Here is a 24,080-nt window from a genome sequence, read left to right as displayed (position 1 = left end):
TCGGACCATCAGTAACAGATCATCAGTCTTGTGTACAGATCAGTCCGATAAAGTCATGCCAAAACAGCGAAATTTTACGCGATAAATACGGGTTTAAATATCAGCATTTGCCACGGAAGGCGAGTGGCAGCTACCATAAACCTTCTCTTAACTTGTGGCATTTACTTGCCATGGCAAGTTGTGGCATATACTTGCCACGGCAAGTTGTGGCATGGTTGTGGCATATACTTGCCACAGATACCACATCTGTGGTATACTTGCCACAGATACCACGGATTAGCGGCCTCTGTGGCAGATGCCGGAAGTACTTGCCACTGCCCGCAGATGCCACGAAATGAGCCAGGCCCTACTGCTGTTTTTGCACCAGAGCCTGAATCTCTGCTGAGAGGAAACCCATCTCCTCCTGGGATGACAGATTTACCTCTTGCATGCCTTTGAATGGAGGTGGGATGCTGCAAAACTGGAGTGAATAACCCCGTTTCAGTGTCCTGTCCATCCACTTTGTTAACACACAGCTAAGTTTCCATTCCCCACAACCTTGTGTTAGGGGACAAGCTCTCAGCTGTGGGGCCCCAGCTATGAAGCTGTGATACTCTCTGGTGACCCGTTCCGCCGCAAAACTTCCCGTGAAGGGAAGTTCTGCCCATAGAGGGTCGACACAAAAAGGGCCGATTTTTTACTGAGGTCCCTGAACGCACCGCCGTGCGTGTGAGCGTGCGCTCCACTATAATGTCCCCTTTACCACTACGGTAAAGCGCATTAATCAGAGTCTTTAGGCGTTGTCTTCCAGACAATGCTGGTGTGGGACATCATGATATGTAATAGACACAACGGCCCGTCTACACTACAGGCATGAAAAAATCTTGGAGCTGGGCGTGTCTGAAGCTTGGCGATTTTTTGCGAGCAACCAATCACATGAATCTCCCGCCCCCGACATACAAAGCAATAGCAATGTTAAAACGAAGTAAACTGGATATAAACTCTCCAAACAGGCGAAAAAACTATCAGTTTCACCCACTGTCTCTGCCACCTCCCTCCATGCCTGGTTCCTCCGGTTTGTATCCCGGTAAATAGTTCCGGTCGTAAAGAACCGGGTGATTTGCTACCGTAATATCTCGTTTGGAATATGAGGAAATGAACTGCGGTCTGGCTCTCCCAGCTTGCACGCGGTTTGATTGGCTGTGCTTGCACTGGCGGGATTTGCATAAACGGGATTTCATTGGCTGATGCCAAGCATCGAGCCTCAAAAGTTGAACATTGTTCAACTTTTGCCTGTAGTGCCTGTAGTGTAGACGTACCGAATACGCCGGCCACTTCTGTACCCGCATAGCGCTCTGATAGCACTTCCTGCGGGTTATCACTCTCATCTGCGCATGCCCACTACCTACCTCCCTTACAGGAGCTAAAATCGGGGCAGCGAATGGGGAATTTGTAAGGTGAACATTGTGTGTGAGTGTAGAATTGTGATATCAAATGACACTCAGACTTGGATACAGATCAACCTCAGGTTTATTAATTAGACAACATAGGGATCTGTGCATTATATAGGGAGGAGGCGGGATTCGCCCTGGCGTCCGGGTGGAGAGACCTTAGCCCCCCGTCGAGACGCTTCCTTCCCCCGCCAGTAGGTGAATGCTTGCATGATAAGGTAGTACCCATAGAGTCCAGTAGAGGGCGGAGCCTGTGAGAGATATAACTTCGTCTCCTCAATACTACGGCATAGATACAATTTGGAGAATAAACCATTTCTCAACACCTGTTCCTCTGTATAATGTCCATCAGTTACCTGTTGCTGTTACACATAATACAAAGTTCAGTTAGCCTCTGATACAGGGCCGTGGGAAGTAGGGGTGCTGAGGGTGCTGCAGCACCCCCTGGTGGAGGACAGGGGATCTGCACTTCTAGATGAAATACAAATATAAAAAATAAAACGAATTAAAAAAAACTCTATTTAATGAACAAGGCAAAATAAAAATGTGACTTTAGTAAAGGACCAGGTGTCCACCTAACAACATCATGTTTTCTCTCTGTAGCCGGTTTTGAAGATAAATAACTTAATACTACTTTTCCTTTTTTTATTTTTCCATCTTGATGTCCAGGAAGACTTCCCCACTTTCATGAGGAACCTTTTTATGGGACTGTCCAGTTAGCGGCCTGTCAGCAGTTTTTTTATCCTCACAGACCTAAATAAACCCATGACCTCCTAAAAATGTGGGACTTTACTGCCGAATGGCTCAAGCTGCTCTACGGGCAGTACAAGCTGTTAAGTTCACAAAAGGGCAAAATTAAAGCTGCCAGCCAAGTGTTTGGGTCTCTCTGAGCTGTCTGAGGAGAGTCTGTTCTGGATATTTCAGAGGAGGGAACTTTGATCATCTCAGGAGGGCCTTCGGGGAAGTCTCATATACTCCAATATGGATAATTCAGAGGTTCTATTGTCAGTCTTTAAACCTCAAGACCTTGGAATCTTCTCCTGCTGAATTCATCTGAAGGTCTCGTCAACAGGTGTAGCAGCTGCTTCACTTGGTGTGTGTGTGTGTGTGTGTGTGTGTGTGTGTGTGTGTGTGTGTGTGTGTGTGTGTGTGTGTGTGTGTGTGTGTGTGTGTGTGTGTGTGTGTGTGTGTGTGTGTGTGTGTGTGTGTGTGTGTATATCTATATGATTTATCTGCATAATGCTAGTGAGTCAGTTAGCCCTATAGCCATGCACTGACAACAAAACAGCAGCAACTACATACAATTTGCATTCGACCTATCTTCCTCGACCTTCATGAGATGAATCACTATACCTTCTCAGGTGTTTTAGCTGGACACAGTTATAAATACATGCGTCCTGCAGCATGCTGTAGGTAATCACGCAGAAGAGCTACTGTATGCAATGGGTGAGAGATTTGCAGGAGGGAGCTGACAGGTTCCTTTTCAGACAGTTACACATATCTGGAGCCCTGTGGTGAGAATGTAAAATGGTGAAGACTAATGCTTCTGTCCCCACTAATGGTGCAGTCACAGTACACTAGAGGGAAACATCTCTATAACAAGCAAAAGCGAGTATCTTCATCCATGGAATCTTCACCACAGCTCACACATGCATGGTTTCCTGTTTGTGGTATCAATCACATCAATTAAGAAGAGAAGCTTATCAGATAACAGAAATCCTATTCGCCCCACAGTGAGGACATTTACTGTAAAGGGAGAGTGCAGATAAAAGGAAAAAAGGAAATATGTAGGTTAACATATTACATAAGAGAGGCAAGCACAGCAAAGAAGCACAATGGATATTAATGGACTCACATCTGAACCTAAAATAAATTACATGTCTGGAATTTTCCAGCATGACAGTTGTCAAAAGGAAGCTGAACCAGGGTGTGACAGGAGGTCTTTGGTTTCAGGCTGAAGGGATGGGGGTGCGATTAATCATTGGAGAAGTTGCATGCGGGTGGGGGTTGTAGCCAAGGGGGGGTTGCGGTCAAGTACAATGCCGTTCCAAGGGGGTGGCTGTGACAGCAGTAGTTTAAGGAAAGACTGTAGGGAACAGAGCGGTGTGTGGAGAGATAAAGCAGGAGACCTGACTGACACCAAAAAGCTCCGTTGAGGCAAATCTTTACTGCAGAGCCTGAGCAAAGTGCTGAGGGGATAAATCATGGGTGTGTGCAATGAACAAGGGTAAGAATATTTAAATTGATTCAGAGACTCTTGGATGGTTCTTTAAGAAATGCTAAATTGACTTTAAACTTTTTAAAGGGATGTTTTGTAATAGCAGCAAGGTATTAGCACTTGATATTGTGATTACACATCACACGATTAATTAAAGCATAGTTTCTAAATTAGCTATACAAACCGTGGTTTTATACGTGTATATATAAAGTGAAAATGTATACCATCACTTTTAAAATTATATAGTTGTTACATCTCCTCATTGTTTCCACAAATATATTTTATTTTATTATTTTATATTTGTAAATGTTATTGCTATAATCTTACGTATTACATCCGGTTATTTTTTATAGCACATATATTTAATGATAATTGTTTTCGGGAGCCTGAGAACTAATATTTACATGACTACATGATTTGATGACTGCTTTAATATAATTGCTGTGCATATGACAACAAAGAACTTGCCATTTCGAATGAAGATGACAATTTAAACAAAAATACTAATTTAAAATTGGTATATTGGTAAATATTGGAATAACATAAGCGTAATACTTCCATTTAGAGTAAGTTGTGACCTCAAAATCACTGAACATGTTCATTTCTACTTTATTATTCATTTATATTTTATATCTGTGTGTTTCAGGGGGACCCTGGAGCCAGAGACTGGTCATATGATGATCAAGGACAGAAAAGGAGGGTCCCCTCGCAGTCGCCGCACCCCCCTGTCCCATCGCAGACAGCTCAGCAAGAGAAAAGACATGATGTTTGTGGGTCAGTTGCTGCATTGAGTTGTACATCTTAAAAGTTGAGTTTTAAAGCGTAGGCCTACTGACTTCTTGCTTTAAACTGCAGCTTATATTGTTGTAGTTCTGCGCTCTGGATGGAAGACAGAAAAGATAAGAGCCCATTCTTTGGAAATAAGTATTCTGAAATATGTTATCTGGTTGCATTGTGGGGAAAGTAAGATGAAAGGAAACAAGCGGCAACCGCGTATGAAGAGTGAAGCCAAAGCAATAAGTGCCTTGATCCTGCATTCTCTCTGGAGGTGACCTGACTCAAAGGCAAAAAATAAGTCAGATTTGTAGAAGTCTATAAGAAAATGACCCTGATTCTCAATTGCTTTTTTCAAGCTTTCAAAACAGACTGATGATCAAGGAGTAAATTATGGTCCCATTAAAAGTGGAATATGTTGAAGCAGCATGTTTAAGGGCATGGCTAGCTCGTGATTGACAGATCATACCACAATGTTGTCCAGTGCGGCTGCTATCTCTTTGACCTATTAGCAGTATTCTTTCAGTTAACAAAAGTGAATGTAGCATTACTGTATGTTTGCCTCAGACATTGAACAGTGTTGGGTCCTATTTAACTTAACTCTCTCAAGTTTCTTGTCCCAAATAAACAAAATGGAAACATCTAAACAGCAAGATTGAACTATATTTTGGCCTCTGCTGCATCCATTTTGAACATTTTTCATTTAAAATAGCCCTTAGAAGCGTCCCAACTCTGTGGAAGTCCTAATACATTCTTAGAATATTCCTTCACAAAATGCTTTGAAATTAAATGATATAATTGCAAATCTTAGCAATGATTGTGGCTCTCAAACTGAGCCGGCTGAATGAAATGTTTTGCGTGAACAGTTTTGATCTACTTTTAAGTAAACATGAGCCTTTTTTAAGAAGTTTGTAATGCTCATTAAATGTTTCAAAACATTGTGGTCTTCTGAGACCAATTTAATGACCGTTTCCTGCTGAGTCTTACACTTTCTGCATGGCCTCAGTGCCATCAAGGGACTACTGTGGTCACCTTTGACTGTAATCGCTCCGAGAGGCAGATGCAGTGGAGGCATTTGTGTTATTATTTAGCCAACATATAATTCTCTAGACAACTATCAATGCTCTCCATTATTATGTGTTTCACCTCTAGCAGAGTCTTTAGAACAACAGTTCATCCCCTCAAGGAGAGTCAGGCAGGATGAAACCAGACACAGAGAGCTGCAAAGATAGATTATAAACTGTGTGAATACATTTAGCCTCTATAGTATTTAAATAAAGTGATGATGATATTGAAGGAGAAGGGCCGAATCGACTTAGAGCGTACTTACATAACTTATAGCAACGTTTTTGTGCATGCAAAAAAATAAACTTATGAAACCTGAAAATTGGCATATAATGTCCTCTTAAAAATATTCTGACAGGGGAGAAAATAAAGAACACACCTCAGTGAAGGAGTGGAGGAACATAAAACATGCCTTAAAGGGGGAACTGAGAATAAAACATGCTGTGACTCCAATCCTGTGGCCTTTTCAATAAGCAGTTAGAATCAGAGATGTTGTTAAACAGCACTCTGTCTACCTCCAACATCAGAACACAAAAAAAGGAAATACATTTTGAACGATTTTCAGAGTTCAAGAGGGTTGATAAGTCCCTGCCAAAAAGCTCTGGAGCTGCTGGATACTGAGGGTAAATGTTTTTTTAAATTTAATTTGTCACCCATCTGTGCATTTGCAGTCTTGTAAATGATTTTTCAATTTCCTGGATCGCACCTCTTTCTGCCAAGAATCACCATGGAAACCAGACAAAAAAGCTCAATACTATCAGGTCCACTTTCATTTGTTTACTGCTTTAACAGCCTGTAGAGAACTGCTAAATAAGTGAAATATCATTGAAAAAACAGGAAGTACTGTGAAAGACACATTTCCTTCTGTTCCAATTAATATAGAGAAGACGGTATGTTTTGACATAGAAATTGTATTTAAATATACATTAAATATACAATATAAATGTTGTGTTGGCAGTGGGGGGATGGACCCAGGAGGACCCATCTTGTTTGGTAGAGCAGTTCTGTCCTGAGTACAATGAGTGGCGGGCTGCAGCACGCATGGTCAACAATCGTGGCAAAGTGGCCGTGGGCACGCTGGACGGCATGATCTACACAGTGGGGGGGGAGGACCACATCCGCTGTTACAGCAGTGTGGAGAGGTGAGACACAGTACAGGCTCTGGAAGTCTTTGAGTGACAGGTTGTGCATTCATTTATTTTGTATCTCCAAATGTCCAACTTCATATTCTCTCCTATGTCATGTTTACCTTTCTTGCTCTGAGAACCTCATTTCAGCATTTAAACCCATTGTGTTTGTTTCCTTCCTCACATTGGATTTCATACCCATTATATCAAAGTGCTGATGTAATAAGAGGCTGTGAATTTCTTATCAGAAAATCAGCATCAATTAGAAATAAGAAAACGCCTAAACACTTACTCCATGACATAAACGTTTTTTAAATCAGGCAAGGCTGGAATGGCATCCAAAAATAATGAACATCGAACAAAACCAAAATAAAAGCTGTTATTTTCAATATCACAAATATACTTATAAACATGTTTTTTTCAATTCAATCATCACATACAGTACATATGGAACTAAATCACTTAGGTTCAACATTATGACAGAGATAGCTCTTTATGTATGGGTTGTTGTTGTGTACATCACTGAACAGCAGAGGTCAGCATTAAGGCAGAAATTAAATTAAGACCCTCAGACCACAAGCCATCTTTTTTTGTCAGAGGCGAACTTAAGCCCTCACTCTGGGATTTCCCTCATCTTCATGTTGCCAGGGTATCTATTCCTCATAGGCTTAGAAAGTCTAAAAATAATCACACACACACACACACACACACACACACACACACACACACACACACACACACACACACACACACACACACACACACACACACACACACACACACACACACACACACACACACACACACACACACACACACACACACACACACACACACACACACACACACACACACACACACACACACACGCACTGCAGTAGCTCATTTATCCCGCTTCCTCTCCTCCTCCTCTCTATAAGATGTCTCATAGGAGCTGGCTCTGTGCCCACTTCCCACAGACAGCAACTCCTTATCTGAGCTGCAGCCAGCTGACCCCGTAATGATCCCCCCCTCTGGCTGCAGCCCAGCTGACAACGACCTGTCCCAGACTGATCAGCTGTTAATGGCTGAGGGTTGGTGACAGCCGGTTACAGCACTGATATTTGGACGGAATTGCTGACGTCAAGAAAAATAAAAATGCCAATTGAAATCTGAAGTGTTTTTTTGTGGGATGTGGGTTTTATATAACGGCCTTAAATGGAGGGAAAACATTTGTAATAGCCCGTACAGTGGAGAAGAAACACTGGCAGATGTTTACACAGATGCCCAAAACATTTGTATTTCTCTCAGTGCCGATGTCTTCCAAAAGCACACAATTGCAGACACCAAAAACAAGATATACACACATGTATATGAAAGCATGTGCCTGTGTTTGCTCCACTCAAGTTGTTATTGGCAAAACCTGATTTCACACTTTGGCATCTGCACTCCTTGACCCCCCTCATGGCAGGTATAACCCCGACACAGACAGCTGGAGCACAGATGTAGCACCCTTGAGCAGCCCCCGCAGCGGAGTGTGTCTGGTGGAGATGGACGGATACCTGTACGCCATTGGAGGACACGATGGCATCGCTGCTATTAATACTGTGGAGAGGTACTGAGTGCTACAAAATATCTATCTCTTTTCTTGATATAACCTGTGAATCGTCTTAAGGGGAGACACTACAGGTACATATGGTGAAGATGTAACTTACGTAACCATAAACCTTCCCCAGCTGATACAATTTGTTTTAAATGCAAATGAGACTTATTCTAAATATGTGCTTCTTTGCTTATATTTCCAGAAAAAGAAACTGAACAAATATTGTCCCATTTGGTTAATTTTTGTGTACATCTTTGTGTAACTCCATGAATCTGAAAATGCTGGCAACACCCAGTAGTACACATTTTTTAATAAATGTAATGTTACAAAAATCTGGCTATCAACAATAGAATGACAAACCCCTTTGTACAAAAAAGCTTTTACAATAAAATGTAGATTAAAATGAAACTGGCAAGTTCAGTGAATATTAGATTAAATGAGTTGTCTGGCTCAGAGTACGAGAATTACATCATTGTACAGTAGGCAGCCTTTCAATCAATGTAATGTAAGATTTAATAAAATGTGATACTTAAAAAGAAAATCAAAAATCCTTTTAACTATGTCATCATGACATCGATCTTACCCAAGTTCATAACTTACTGATGTTCAAATATTTTCTAAGTTTTCTAAGCCATTAACTAATTCGAACTTTACTAACTTTTGGTGAAATTTGGAGGAATCTAAAGACACAAATAAACACAGTTAGTAATGAAACAAACACCTTAATTAGAATTGTGAATGTTTTTGCCTAAAATATATCATGCTTTTGCCTCTAGTGTCTTGCCTTACTGATAACAAAGACTGAGTTCAAAACATTTCCTGAACAGTGGGACTACTTTTCATTATTTTTCCAATCAAAACAACAGAATTTAAACGGCTTCTCTTGGTTTTTCTAAGGAATCTTTTTTTAAATCACATTTACATTTTCTAAGTACAGTAAGACAGGCTGTCTCTTATGTATATCTTGATTGAAGTTATAATGATTTTAATTGTCTGACATCTCGCATTACTGTGAAAGCAATCTGAAGTGGCTGACTCAGAGAAAGGAACAAAGACATGGTTTAATTTGAGTTATGCAATAGCATGATTCTGAAAGTCAGACTGCTTTGGTAAATTGGTGTTGCTAAAAAGATTTTTCTTTCATTGTTCCAGGTATGACCCGAGAATGAACACATGGAGCAAGCAGGCAGCGATGCTGGGCAGACGCAGCGGGGGGGTGGCTGCTGTGCTGCGGGGTCAGCTGTACGTGATGGGGGGCAATGATGGGGTGATGGCTCTCAACTCAGGTGAGATATGTGGTTACAAATAAAAGACCAAACTTAAAATCAGTTGTCTAGAGAGTGATGGCTGAGGAAACAATTGCTCAAAAACACTGTTTGTGTATTTATGCTCCTAAAATGTAATGCTTGAAAGCATGGCATACTTCTAGTGAGTAAGTCCCACTAGAGAGTAACATACAACCTTTAAAGATCTACAGGAGAGCATAAAAAGTATAAAACACATAGATGTCGTAAAACACTACCTGGACCTTCTATACTGTAAAACACCAAAACACAAGACATATACACTGAAGGGGATATCTGCATGTGGGTGACCTAATAACCCTTATAACAGTATATCTTCCTTATCCTTATTGTGCATGTTATAAAACACTTAATTTCAAGCCTTAAAACTTCTTTAAAATAAGGGTTACAATACTTCAGTAACCCAAACATCAAACCTCAGCTCTCACAAACTGTCAGCCCAACACCCAAAGTAATTCAATCTAAAATCAATTCAAACAGAGCAGTCCAGCAAATCATAACAACATAGAAACTGTCACTAACTAATGTTGGGCGTTTTTGTTTTGGTAAATTAATAAGAGGATAAATTGATTCAAAAATGGTTCCCTCCACACATTGATTAATGTTTGAAGTGCTTGCCATTGGAAAACTCAATTAAAAATGCATTCCAAACACTTGTTTTAATTGACTGCCAGAGCTTGTTGAGGGTTTGTGTTAATGACAAATTATACAAAAACTTTGAATAAAATAATAAACGAAAGCAGCTTCAAGCCATATCATGAATTTATTTATGTGGGAATGCTACCTACCAACAGCCAACAGTTTTATTTTAACTTGGAGGCATTTTGTGAATTGACTTGTTCCCAGTACTGATGGAAACAAAACATCTCAGCTGTATTTGACAGCGCACACGCACACGCACACGCACACACACACACACCCACACACACGCACGCATGCACGCACGCACGCACGCACGCACGCATGCACACACACACACACACACACACACACACACACACACACACACACAGCAACATTCCCAAGCCCCTGCCCTTGCCAAAGATAAACAGGGTTATGTTTGCTGCCACTTGTCACCAACTATTTCAGTCTGTGAGAAGTGCACGTATGTGAAATTCCCACAACCATTTTCGGATCACATTAAACTCACGGTCTTTACTTGCGAAATTGGTTGGAAAATAGCCTTATTTCCAAGTAATTTAAAAAAGACATTTATATAAAAAGAGATACTAAAATGATCGATAGCTAGTTTTTTTCAACAGACACATTTTGAGTGCCTTATGTACACCTAGAATTGGATCAATATACCCTAGACATTTTTCTATATAAATACAAACAACTCAAAGTTAGTCTGGAAAAGTTAGTGTTACTCATGCAGTGTAGACGTGTATTATGTGATATGGCCCCTTATGACTCCTGCTATCTTCTAAATGTCCCCCAGTGGAGCGATACAACCCTGTAGACGGTACCTGGTCGATATGCGCCCACATGCTGAGTCCCAGGGAGAACGCGGGCTGCACTGTGTACCTGGGACACATCTACGTGTCCGGAGGCAGAGACGAGCTCAACCTGGAGCTCTGCGGAGTGGAGAGGTTTGACCTGGACAACATGAGGTGGACTCCTGTCAAACGCATGAGGAGCAAGAGGGACAATGTGAGTAATGGATCACTAAGAGAACGGATCAGGTGTCAGGCCTCCCCTGTGATTTAAGGTCCAGTTTATTTTTACATCCAGATGATAAGAACAGACAGAATGGAGGGAGGTAATGTGACTGACAAGACTGAGTAATGGACACAATTTTCCTTTGGAGATTACCTCTGAATCTTCAGTAGAAGTTACGGTTCTCATTATACAGGGCCCAGAAGGTTCCATGAGACAAATAATAAATATATCGGGGTCACGATTTATTATGAAGCGCATGAGATAAGTATTCAGAGAGCCAGCACAACAGACCAGCCTGTCTCTTTGAAGCATGTAGTGAGATGCACCTGCTTGAAGTACATGCATCCACTGGTGGTAATCCTCAGGGTTTCCAATTGACCATCTTCAAAGTCAGTATGTTGCCAACGATAATCCACAAATTCTGAATATCTGACTTTTAGAGGATTGCACTGGCAATTGCACTTGCAAGGATTGTTCAAGGACCTTACAGACCTCAGAGAAAAGGACTCAGGGCATAATCAGGGATATGGATTAATAACTGTAAAAATACTGATCATTTGTATCATAATAACTAGCAGCTTTTATAGAAGAACATAGAAAACTAAATATCAAAAGATCCACTTCTAGTCTTCCAGACCTTTAGTATGCCATGTTTGTTTATTTTGAGTTTTCCAATTTCAATTCACAACCTTCAGGGATTTCAAGGACCATCAGGCAGCCATGCTTTTACTAACAATAATTCCCTTGCAAAGCAAGTGTCAGCATGTCTTGATAACCAATCCCATGCTTAAGAAAGACTTAATTAAAGAGTCTCCAAGCATAGCTATCTACAACCAGGGACAAGTGCCTGAAGCTGGTGACGGCTGCACTGAATTTCTTGGCCTTGTGCACTGCCAACTGAGGCAGGATCGTAACATTTCTGTCAAAATCCATTATTTTGGGGGGGGAAAGCACGTTCATGAACTGTCAACGGGGGGGGACATGTTTTACAGCGTAAAGCATAAACTCCCAGCCATTTCATGATGGCAAACTTAGGTCTGGAAACAATATAATTTCCTTTTTGGTGGGCATCCATAACACGGCATGACACCGGAGCCCTGCTACGGGGAAACTTTGGCGCTGTTCTGAGTTTGTTCTAATCCGTCAAAATAACTGCTTTCAATTTTTTCCGTCATTGTTAAAAAAAATCCGTCATAGACGGAATATATTCGGTTAACGCAACCTCTGCTGCCAACATGTTTTAATTTGGGATCAGAAGCTGGCCAATGTGTGAGAAGATTTTTATAAATGTGAAGTTAAACATTATCTAATTAGATCATTATTGTTTCAATATATTTGTCCCTCTCTTTTGCCAATCCCTGGCTCCATTACAATTGTAATTTGGATCCCACAGTGTAAATGTTTTTCTTTTGATTTTCTACACAAGAACAAAATAAATGTTGGGGGAACTAAATTGTAATCTTTTCTGGCATGCCATGGATCGATTGGCAGGCATCATGTTTATTACAATGTTCACCATTTTAGTTTAGCATGTTTTTGCCAATAAATACAAACAAAGATGAAACCGATAGTAATACAATTAGTGTCGCAAACTCATAAAACAAATACAGATCGATTAGCAATTTTGAGCCGTTGATTGCCCCATTTGAAAAAAGAATGGCTCACAATTATTGCAATTCATCCTTAGAGAGACACAAATGTCTGTAGCTTATGTCATGGCAATCGATCCTTTAATTATCAAGACATTCCAGACAAAATGCAAATGTTGATGTCATTGTAACGATAAAGGAAAAGGCATCACAAAACTTATTCTCTGGGCAACATGAATGCACAAAATTGTTTTCCAATTGATCTAGATTTTTGCAGAATAGTTGAATCAAAAACGTGTTTAAAAGTCAATGGATCACAAACATTTCATTGCAATTAATTTAATGGTTGCTAAAATATGTTGGTCTTGACCAACATGTGGAAATTAATATCCATAGAGCTATGTTGCTGTCAAGGCTGAAAGATGTGTTGATCGTTTTTGTATGTATTTTTGTCATCTCACACTAACTGTTATGTTTCGTGCCTCAGATGTCCCTTGTAGTTTTCAATGGAGCCTTGACGGCTGTTGGAGGCTCTGATGGTGTCACCAATCTGAAAACAATTGAAGTGTACTGTCACGTAACCAACACATGGAGGTAAGAAGAACATCTATGTTGGGACAACCCATAGATTGTTTACTGCTAACTGCTGGGCCTTTTTTTAAATCGAGCCAAGCCATTAGTTATTATTCCAATGTTTTCCCATTTGTTGTTGTTGTTGTTGTTGTTGTTGTGCTTCACAGGGATAATCAAGTCCTAAATACAGAAGAATACAATGTATCTTATGTACCAGGACTAACAGTCAATATTTTTTGCATTAGGATAACATTTTTGGGCTTTTGTTTTGTATTATTCTTTTTTGCATAGCAGCCATGACATACTGGCTATACAGTAATCAATACAATGGTAATTGACATGAAAGCATTTACACAATGGGTCATAAACATGCAAACAACGACAACCTTGTATAACAAGTAAAGGTTAGGTTTTATGGTGTGGTGTATATGCTATAGCAAAAGGGGGTAGTGTTTCTTTTAAGAAAACGTTGAAAAAATTATTAAATGAGTTTCCCTGGTATTTTAAAAAAAAATAGAGCGGTGTATAATAGGATAATATTCAGTTGATAGGATCAATTCATAGCGTGCAGAAAAAGTTGATTGACTTTGGTCAAAGTCATGCAAGACAATAACTACAAGTGTTAAAGGTCCCATGACATGGCCATTTCTACTGATCATAATTCCATTGTTGAATAGAACAGATTTACATTGTTCAATGTTCCAAACTCACATTGGTTTTTCATACAGCATCTCTGTATAGTATGTGTATTCACTCCCCCCCCCTTGTGAGCCCACAGTGCTCTGATTGGTCAGCTCGCCCACTCTGATGAGTCCACCACCGTTACAGCGGAACATCAGTGTTTATGTGTTACAATGGCGTTAGCAACCAGAAAATGACACCAGTAATGACAAACAGATGAGAATGCTGCGTGGGGTCTGGGTGCCGTGTTGGCGGGACGTTGCGGGGCTTGCTGCTCCGCCCTTCGAGTCTCGAGGAGCGGACAGTGTGAGCTGGATTACTGGTGTCGTTTCCTGGTTGCTGCATGGGGTCTGCGAGACACCGTGGAACTCAGTGTGTGTGCGGAATTCCGCGGAGCCGCAGTTGAGAAAAGATAAGGCTGAGTGAGTATGTGTGTGTAAGGAGCCGTTACGTCACTATAACCGTTACTTTACTTTACCCAGGAAGTAAAAAATGGAAAAAGAAAAATCTCAAACGAGGCTTTCTGGGGCAGCATAGACACGTATTTTCTGTGTTGGATGTTTTACTCGCTACAGGGTGTACTTTGAGGGTAAGTGACTTTGTGTTTGTGACCCAAAAAAGCTACATAACACAAAAAGGGCAGTGGCTTAACTATCAACGGTGCACCCGGTGCAACGCACCAGGGCCCAGAGCCTGGTGAGCTAGCTAACGACCACCACTGCCATCTAGCTCCACAAGTGAAGCTGTATCCGTGGCCGTGGCTGTGCGACCTTCTTCTCCAGCCAGCAAGGAGCAGAGGCTGGATTTGGCTGTGCCCGGCGGTGGTCCAACAGTTCCCCCAAGGGCCCCAACCAATAGGGGGCTATATGGAGCTATTGAGATCCCCGACACCAAGATCAAAGGCTATATTATAGCAACCGGTCCATGTAGGCCTACCGGCACATTCCCCAGAGACAAACATCAAGGAAACAGGTGTAATCCTCTTCTTAGTTTGCTGTGCCGTTGTCAGGCTGTGGTGGTTTGAGGCCAGGGCAGGCTGTTGTTGATAGCCTACATGTGGCGCTTCTGAGTGGTTGTGTATGTCCGTGCGTGTGTGAGCGCATCAGTGTGCGCTTATGTTTGGGGTGATGGGGAGGGGGGCCCAAAACAATATTTGCACCGTGGCCAATCATAACCTTGTTACGCCACTGCACAAGGGGATGGGTAATAACCAGATAAGCATGTCATGGGACCTTTAATAATGAAGAAGAGAATAGAGAATAGTCCAATCATCCAAACTGATTGCTGCTATTCATTGAAATGTAAATGTAACATTAATTAATACTATACATATTTTCTTGTGATTATGAAACCATTATTAGGACATTTCAAGCGTTGGACAAAAATACTTGATATCCAGAGAGTCTGCAGTTACAGCCAGACAAATAAGTCACTTTGTGATTCATGCACCAAGCTCATGTAAGGCTCCTATATGTAATATATGCCTTCAGGCTGCTTACTGAATCTGAGTGCTTCAATGTCTCACTGTTTTCCTCTCCATCTGTTTTTAGACACTTTGGAAGCATGAAGAGCAAGCATCCAGGAGGCAGAGTGGCTGTGCTGTGCTGAGACTCGACAATGCTCATATTATATGAACAGGACAGAGGTGTTAGAGAGAAATAGCCTAATGGATGTACGCCTGGCTCCACAGACACATTGTGATATGGTTTAAGTAAGGCTGCATAATGGCCGCATAATTGAAGAGTTCACTCTAAAATGAGACATCGCTGCATTAACCAAAGCTGCAGCTGCCGGTACAAAATGACTACACGTAATAAATTAGAGGACATTATAGGCTAGGACATTTTCATTAAAGTTATGGGTCTTTTTATGTGTCGAGCTTAAAAACATACCCTATTTTAGAAGGAGGAATGAGCAGCAAATAAGTTTCAGGTGTTATATGTATTTGTCAGAGAATTGGATTTAGAAATAGATTGCACCATAATAATAGCCAGACCAGCACTGGATGTTTAATATATCAGCAAATTCATCAGCCTTGCAATTTAAAAAATGTCAGAGTGCAATGTTCAAAGTGTCAGAGTTTAAAAATAATCACTGGTGTTTCACAAAATAAGATACCACTTGAAAATATATTGATTTGCATGTAAGAAAGTAACATGTATGAGCCAGAAAGATGGAGGTGATTGGATTCTTTTTTGGGGTTAAAGCAGGATTCAAGTGACAGGATACACAATCTTTTGAGCATTGAGTATTTTAGTCAATTTCAGCCTTGATTTTTTGTGAGGGATATTTTGAAGGTGAAAAACTCAGTTGGCTCTTGGAAGTGGAGAAAGCTACTGAATATTTTAGAAATATGGGCTTGTAAAGCAGCATAATGATACAGAGTAATGATGTGATTTATGTGTTATGAGCCTTTTGGAATTGCTACAAAAAAGATTCTGTGTTTGAAATGTAGATGTTCATCATATTTCTATATGTTGTATGTACACTTAGCATCTGGGAATATCTGTGCTGCTATAATATTTTCAAATAGCGCTTCAGCATTGACTGTAAACATATATCATATTTCATCATTTAGCGTGTGTAAACATTTGCCAAAAGGCACTGCAGCAACAGAACTGGTAAGAAAATGGGCTGGATCAAGTTGTGGAAAAGAAATCTGTGGGAATGAAGATCCTGAGTGAGATAAACGAATGAGTGAGATATGTCTGTTGGCATGGGAAAGCATAAGTGGCTGTGTGGGCTTTGAAATGATGACGCTCAGAGCTCTTTCCCCTGGAGAATAATGGGCTGAAATGTGGAGAGGCTGAGCACAAGGAACGCACACAGAGCGACGCGGCTTTTCCGGAGAGACACACAACCCAGCGGTGTCTCCCTATAGTCACTTGGCGAACACAGAATGAATATTTTTTTCAATATGAGGGGGACGATTGTGAGACAAATAGCAGAGGAAAGAGCTCTTGCAGGTATGTTTTTAACAAATGAAACATAACAGATGTTGCCTAAAAGTGATTGTTGATTACTATAAGTTACCTGGGCTTTGCATGCACTGCGTATATCCTCTATTATTGATGTTGAATATATCAAGAATAATCAATAAATAACTTGTTATTTTGGGGGCTGTAGTGGTATAATTCCATTGTAATGTTTTTGCAAAAGTCTACACAGGCAAGTTAATGCCTGTATAATAAAAATGTACTTGCGTCTATTGAATGATATGTAACTGTTATATAGCATTCACAAGTACATGCAGTACAGTTGCACTTTCAACATCTTACCACCAGATGACTCTGACTGATGAAAACACACACACACACACACACACACACACACACACACACACACACACACACACACACACACACACACACACACACACACACACACACACACACACACACACACACACACACACACACACACACACAGCCTACACTAGATCCAAACTGGCATTTCAAACTATTACAATGCTTATAATGCCATCAAAAAAAGCCACAATCTTGCATCTCCACAACAAAGACAATGTGACTTTATTTAGCAAATGGGATTGGCAAAACATGACGATGCACAATTACAGTTTCTATTCTTAGGTTTATCATTTCACTGAAAGCCTTTTTATGAGAAGTTTTCTGTCAGCATCAAACATCAGTTTCCACAGAATATACCACAAGTAGCCCACTCGTGTAGATGGGGAGGCACTAGTGAGGGACTAAGCCCGCTTAGTGCAGCTCTGTCCTGGAGAGGAAAGGATGCTGATGCTGACAGGAGGGCATGGAGACCAGCAGGGAGTAAAGCGTGCCCTTATTTTCAATACACTAGCCAATGTTATATGACAGCAACACAGCGAAGGAGAAAGCCACAGATGAGGTAGCCTACTTACTGTGATTTTAAGAGACGTAACAGCGGCTGAAAAAGGTTATATTCGAGCTAATAAAGATGAAAAAAGTCACGTGGAAACGCAGGTCTATAGGCTAATCGACAGAATAGCACAAAAAAAACAGTTTGTCCTCCTTCCGCCAAGCAATGTAGTTCGTCAACACTAGGAAATAAAGTTGTTGCTAAGCGACAACGAAGTCTCTCTCAGTGGTGACGGATTTGCGAGCGCGCATTGATATTTAAATGAACTGTCAGGTGTGCGATTAATTACTACTGTTTCGAAGGCGTGTCGTCCAATGAGCAACGAGGACTGGGACTAGTTTTTTTCCTCTTAAACCTAAATAAACCGGCAGCACAGTCAGCTTAGTGCCGATAGAAAGCTAGCTTGTCAAGTATTGGTGTTTTTGTCGCCAAAAGGACCTACAGTGGATCGCTTTTATTTGACTGAAAGCTTAAGCCTACTCCCGTGGACTCTTGTCTGCCCTCTGACTGCTGGAGTCGACTTCCCTCCCCTTTTTAATTACCATTTTCAACGATGCCAGAGCTCTCACAGGGGCGCCTGGATGGGAAACATCCTCTATCACACAGGCAATGCTGCACGAGCAGTGCAGGGAGGTTATCTAAACCTAACACATGTTTACGATGATGGGACCTCGGACAGATACGAAAAAACAGCCAGGTAAAACAAGTTAGCACGAAGTTAACCCATGTGACTTAGCCTATGTTCCTTCAGGAAGCCTGACTTTACTCACAGTGACTTACAAGTTTACTTAGCTTTGATGTATTTGTATTATTGAGTTTATATGCAATAACATGGGACGGGGAATGGTATCTGTAGTATTATGTAAATCCTCTCTGACTTAATAGTGTGTAAGTTTAAATAAACCCTTAAGCTTCATTAGTTTTATAGCTTATATTATGTCATAGCCCACTCCTTAGTGTTACAGTGGTGCTCAGACGGAAGGTAGCTAGCTTTGCTGTTGATTGACACCCTAATGCTAATGCTTGACCTAAATGCAGATGTTTTTGGTTTATCAGCTGTGTTCAAGTGAAGTTGCTAAAGTAAGCCTGTTTTACACATGGAGGTTGTTGTGTGAGCTTAATGTTGTCACAACAAACTTATCTTGCATATGGTGACTATGATACAAAGAGAAACCCCTGTCCAAAATAATGTATTTATTTTTGTATAATCATACTGTAGGGTACATTTTTCAGATGAAAACCTTAACCTTGAAATCATAATGTATAGATGTGTATGATGGTCCCTGCTTTAAGCTGCCATACAGTAAGTAGGGCATCCACCATGGGCCTACTGCAATACATATTTATGAAGCAGACTGCAGATTTTCACAGACCTTTTATATGTCAGATTTGATCACACTGGACCTTGTTAATTTAGAGACACATTGTATACTACCCTGCATGTCCCCCCCCCCCACCCCCCCCCCCATGCTTCCTCTGCTTTCTTTCTTATACAATTGCAGTTTTCTCTCCATTATGGGAGAAAGCCTGTTAACGGGAGCAATTCTCCTCCCTGTTGTTGTGGTCACTTTGCCTCATCCATTAAGTCATCCCTCAGAGGTTTTTAAGAGGATAAGACTCATTTTGTTGGACTTCCAGACATCAACTCTTTTGAAATCAATCTTGTCACCTGGCTTATCTAAACCTTTTCCCCTCAATTCAAGTAAACATTGAGGACAATGGTTTCATTATACTTCTGGGATGACCTCTTTTATTTCCTGTTTTCCTCTCTTATCTTTTCCTTTTCCCACCAGGACCCTAATTTATCATCTATCCACTCTCTTTCCTCTGTCTCCGCTTCTGAGGGTTTGTGCTTTCACTGCTTAATAAGGGCGGAGCATGTGTCTGGAAGCTATTAGCCCACTCAACTCTGCCCACACTGTGCTATGATGACCACACACACACACACACACACAAACACACACACACACACACACACACACACACACACACACACACACACACACACACACACACACACACACACACACACACACACACACACACACACACACAGCTCTGCCTTACCCACTTATTGTTCCCTGTGGAACACAAATCATTTGATTGGACATTTTGAAGCATCTTAGAAATAAGTCTAACATTGAATCACTCAAGTAGAAACATATACACATTAATGAGCCCCTCATTTTCAGCCAGACTGCAAATGCATTCGTGTACATACATTGTAGGTGTTTTAGAAATGTGTTCTATTTTTATTTATTTTTCTCTCCTTGTGTTGTTTTGTGGGCAGAACATTGGTTTAACAGCACCTTGATAAGGCAATCCTTCCTCACCATGGTTGCACACATAATACCTATACTATAATATACAGTGCAGACTGCTGCCAAGGCCGTTTTTGTGAAAAAGAATGCGTCTTTCCATTCTGAAATAAAATTCTGCTTCAGGATTTAATGGTTGGTCCTTGGCTCTTGCTTAACCCTTCCACAAAGTTATAAAGAAAATCTGGACTGGGGTTTTTCTGTAATCCTTCTGAGGAAAAGACAAATAATCAATCACACTGAACGGAAAGAATAATTTTCTTTTCGAGATGAATCCACCTAACATGCTACTTACAATATACACGTAGAAACAACATCACTCTTCTGGCATGAGTCAGACAGGGAACACATTAACAATGTTTAACTGTACCATTAAAGAGCGTTACTGTAATCTTCCTCCGTTTTAAAGAGCAGCACATTCGAGAGACCTTGCTGAACTCTAGGGGGAGTTAAGCTGCGACACAGGCAGTGAATGTAATCGTATCACATCCTTGCTAAGTGCGGAAGTGCTGAATCTTTAATATGTGTGTTTTAAACTCTCTCACTGTTCCCCTTTCTCCCCTTCTCTTGTCCGTCATTCAAAAGAGGCAGCCATGAACCCGCCACGCCGGACATCAAGCCCTCCTCGCCGGACATCAAGCCCTCCTCGCCGGACATCAAGCCCTCCACGCCGGACATCAAGCCCTCCACGCCGGACATCAAGCCCTCCACGGAGACCATCAAGTTCTCCTGATGATAGGTAATCTACCGAATCCCCCTGTATGTGACACTGTAGGAACACATACACAAAACCACTAGGCAGTCAGCTTTTATGCATTACACACACAAACGCATGCTGTCATCATGAAGTAGGCAGTTTGTCTTTTCATATTTGTCACTGCCATAATCTGTGGTCTACTGTGATGGTGGCAAACAGTCAGTTCTTCTTTTTTAATTATGCACGCGCTTGTATATGTTCATTTTATTTTGTTAAATAAAACATGACACTCTCTGAGTGGACACTTGTTTCCACTCAGAGAATCAGGTCCACGTTTTTTCTTAAACCATCTGTCAAAACATTTTAGGTTTAAACTTTGTTGACCGAAAACAGCTTACGAGTTCGGCTAGAATCTTCACTCAAGTGTAGTAATGCATGCCATGTTCACTTAAAATCTGTATTCATGGAAAACATAAATGGGCCCTTTTTTTCCCTTTGCACTGATGGTTGTTGTCCAAGATGAATGAAGCAGAGGCTTTCAGTAGCACATAAAGCCCCCGGACATTGATTGTTGTGATTTCCAACAGTGCGTTGTCATTATACAACCCTGTAACTGCCCTTAGACTTCCAGCATTTAACCTTCCTCCCAGTCATTGTCTTATATTTATCTTATCAAAACAACCGAAGGTTTCTTATTATGTTAAGATATTCCATTATTTTTCTAGATTTCAAGGTTCAAAGGTTTAAATGTCATGTGCACATAAGCTACAGTGTAGAAATGGCAATGAACATCTTATGACCCGAGCTCCTCCAACGATGCAACATATATAATAAAATACAACAAAAAAATAGTGCAAGAAGACTATATACACGTAAATAGATTATGATTTATACAAGAACAGAATGTCAAATTATTGTACCGTAAGATTAAATTAAATATGGTTTATTACGGTGATAACTATTTAGATATATAATTAAATTACAACAGATGAATGTTTATCGAGGCACTTAACAGAGCTCAGGTGTTCAGCAGTCTTATTACCTGTGGAATAGCAGAAAACATGTTGTTTAGCAGATTCTGCTGTCCTTCTCCCTCGCAGGCCCTCCACTGAGAGCGTGCAGATGAACAACAGCAGCAACTCCGGCGTGATCCTGGACATCTCGGCTCTCAAGATGGCGGAAGTGGACACGGAGGTGCCTCCTCTTCCACCTCGCTATCGCTTCAGGGACTTACTGCTGGGGGACCAGACCTTTCAGAACGATGACAGGTAAAGCACTTGTAATACGAAATATGAGAGACTGCTTTGAGTTGACTGTGTGTGTGGGCGTGTGTCCATACAACTCATTTATGTTTTCAATTGTTTATTTGATTCCACTTGGAGTTAACTTTGTGCTGCGTGTTGTTGTTTCACACTGCTGTATCCGTGTTTCCGAGCAGCAGGTTCATCTCCTTCTACCTTGGTTAGTTTCCCCACATTTCCAAGAATGACTTCTCATCACAACCCGCTAGCGTTGTGGTATGACTTATATTGAGCTGTTTTATGAGTAGGTGGTTGGAGCAATGAAAATAGAAATGGAGTGAGGTTTTTAGTTTTGTATTGAGAAAGTGTCTTGCAACTTGCACACATCTTGTGGCTGAATGCACCGTCGACTATATGGAGTACTAATGGATGTTGCTTTTCTGTCTCTGTGATTTGACCTTGTTTGATTGTTGCATTAGTGCAGTTTTGTAAACAAATAGCGAAGACGCAAGGAACATTACAAGTCGTGTTAATATGGTCTGCCTATTTTTAGATAGATGTTCCTCTTGCTTCGCATTGAGCATCAAACAACCGTCCCTTGGCCCTTGACTGGTGCTTTAGTCATGCTGAAATGTTTGGGAGTCTACTAAGAGCTACATTATTGCCGCGTCTGAAAGGCAAACCAAACAGATGCTTTTTGCTGCCCAAGACAAGAGTGGGAGACTTAGCCGAGCGTCAGCCACGGCCGAGCACTGCGGAGCTCTCCGTGGTGCTGAAATGACGCCATCTCACTGGAGGATCAGCAATCACTTCAGCTGGGGCTTCCGAAGACCAAACGGAGAGCAGTTCTTTATCCTCTTGCTCTGTCAGTAACCTTAAATCTAAAGCTGACAGGAGATTCTCAATCTGAACTCAGATCAGCCACGACTGTTGCCTTAAGGGTCGAGGTTGCTAAATAAACTGAAGAAAGACAAAAGGAAAGGCAGTAGCTTCAACTTCAGTTCCACATCACAATAAAACTAACGCTATATAGGATATAGACCACTTAAACCTCACCTCCCATAACATCTTACTGTTCTCTTTATTTTATATACCTGTGTACATTTGAAGGGGTGTCACAACTGACAGTACTTAGGTATACATCCTTCTCTTTCAAACCTTGCTTGTTGTCTCATTCAGGAAAGAAATGGCTTGATAACCATTGCATTTATCCCGCTGTGTAACAGTATCGTTGCTTTATAGTTTTACCGCTGGTTGAATCTGACACACAAGCCACGTGTTTGTTATCTCTTTACTCCAGGCTCTCTGTTGTGCGTAGCAGCCACAGCCATGTTTCGCCATGACTGGATCACCTCCCATGGCTTTTGTGTTTCGCAATTACCTTATTGATCTCCCTCTTGGATTAGTGGGTAGTGAATATCATCACTTATGAAATCTCATTTTGCACCAAGGGTTCTGTCACATTGGTGTTTTTCTGTCACCATCCGCTCTTTCTCTGTCGCTGGATCTCTGTGTTTGCTCCCCCTCTGTCTCCAGAGCTCCTGCAGTGAATTGCTGTCAGTATGTTTTATATCAAAGCGAGCTCTTTTGTCTTCACATTTATAGCAGCAGTCTAGTATTTGACCATTCCCCCCACACACATTGGTCTGTGTGCGCTCCCAAGGGATTCAGCGATGTCTTGGTATTCAGACTACAGATCCTTATAGAATTTGTATTTCTAGCTGCATGCCAGTTTTATCAATAGTGATGACATAACAAATGCCTGTAAGCCAAGGAAGAAAAAATAAGCAATTCTGACTCACAGTATGGATTACACTGAATAATAATGACATGAACCTTATCTTTACCTTACCTCATCTTTAAAATACGTATACATGCATGCAGCGTCTTGAAGACCTTGAGATGTTTGAATGTGTCTATCAGGCTGCTTCAGAATGCATGTTGTATTCCCGTGTGTGCTT

The 24,080-nt window shown here is 41.1% G+C and overlaps 2 protein-coding genes and 1 long non-coding RNA gene across 4 annotated transcripts in view; 2 read left to right on the top strand and 1 right to left on the bottom strand.

The window, feature by feature from the left end:
- LOC307043944 (uncharacterized protein) overlaps nt 1-15,694 on the top strand; it is a 31,633-nt gene extending 15,939 nt beyond the window's left edge. Inside the window, exons 1-8 of one of the 2 annotated variants that reach the window (XM_079688907.1) lie at nt 3,462-3,657; nt 4,295-4,422; nt 6,446-6,629; nt 8,065-8,208; nt 9,349-9,482; nt 10,942-11,153; nt 13,239-13,345; nt 15,556-15,694. In XM_079688907.1, the coding sequence (XP_079545033.1) occupies nt 3,635-3,657; nt 4,295-4,422; nt 6,446-6,629; nt 8,065-8,208; nt 9,349-9,482; nt 10,942-11,153; nt 13,239-13,345; nt 15,556-15,613 (990 nt within the window). In that variant the 5' untranslated portion in view covers nt 3,462-3,634 and the 3' untranslated portion in view covers nt 15,614-15,694. Of the gene's footprint in view, nt 1-3,461; nt 3,658-4,294; nt 4,423-6,445; nt 6,630-8,064; nt 8,209-9,348; nt 9,483-10,941; nt 11,154-13,238; nt 13,346-15,555 lie in introns of those variants that run through there. The other variant, XM_079688908.1, reaches the window with a different exon arrangement.
- On the bottom strand, nt 1,537-11,099 carry LOC307043945. The gene is made up of 3 exons (XR_013809470.1): nt 10,970-11,099; nt 1,787-1,901; nt 1,537-1,681 (listed from the first exon to the last, which is right to left on the bottom strand). It is a non-coding gene; the product is annotated as an uncharacterized lncRNA (long non-coding RNA).
- Nucleotides 15,695-16,840: 1,146 nt separating the features above from the next.
- kcnt1b (potassium sodium-activated channel subfamily T member 1b) overlaps nt 16,841-24,080 on the top strand; it is a 76,408-nt gene continuing 69,168 nt past the window's right edge. Inside the window, exons 1-3 of the mRNA XM_079689867.1 lie at nt 16,841-16,971; nt 20,767-20,920; nt 21,979-22,146. Of these exons, the coding sequence (XP_079545993.1) occupies nt 16,905-16,971; nt 20,767-20,920; nt 21,979-22,146 (389 nt within the window). The 5' untranslated portion in view covers nt 16,841-16,904. The remainder of the gene's footprint in view (nt 16,972-20,766; nt 20,921-21,978; nt 22,147-24,080) is intronic.

This window comes from Notothenia rossii (assembly GCF_949606895.1).
Source record: "Notothenia rossii genome assembly, chromosome: 6".
Taxonomy (NCBI): domain Eukaryota; kingdom Metazoa; phylum Chordata; class Actinopteri; order Perciformes; family Nototheniidae; genus Notothenia; species Notothenia rossii.
Note: the sequence above shows the minus strand (reverse complement) of the source record. Positions and strands in the feature narration are given on the sequence as shown.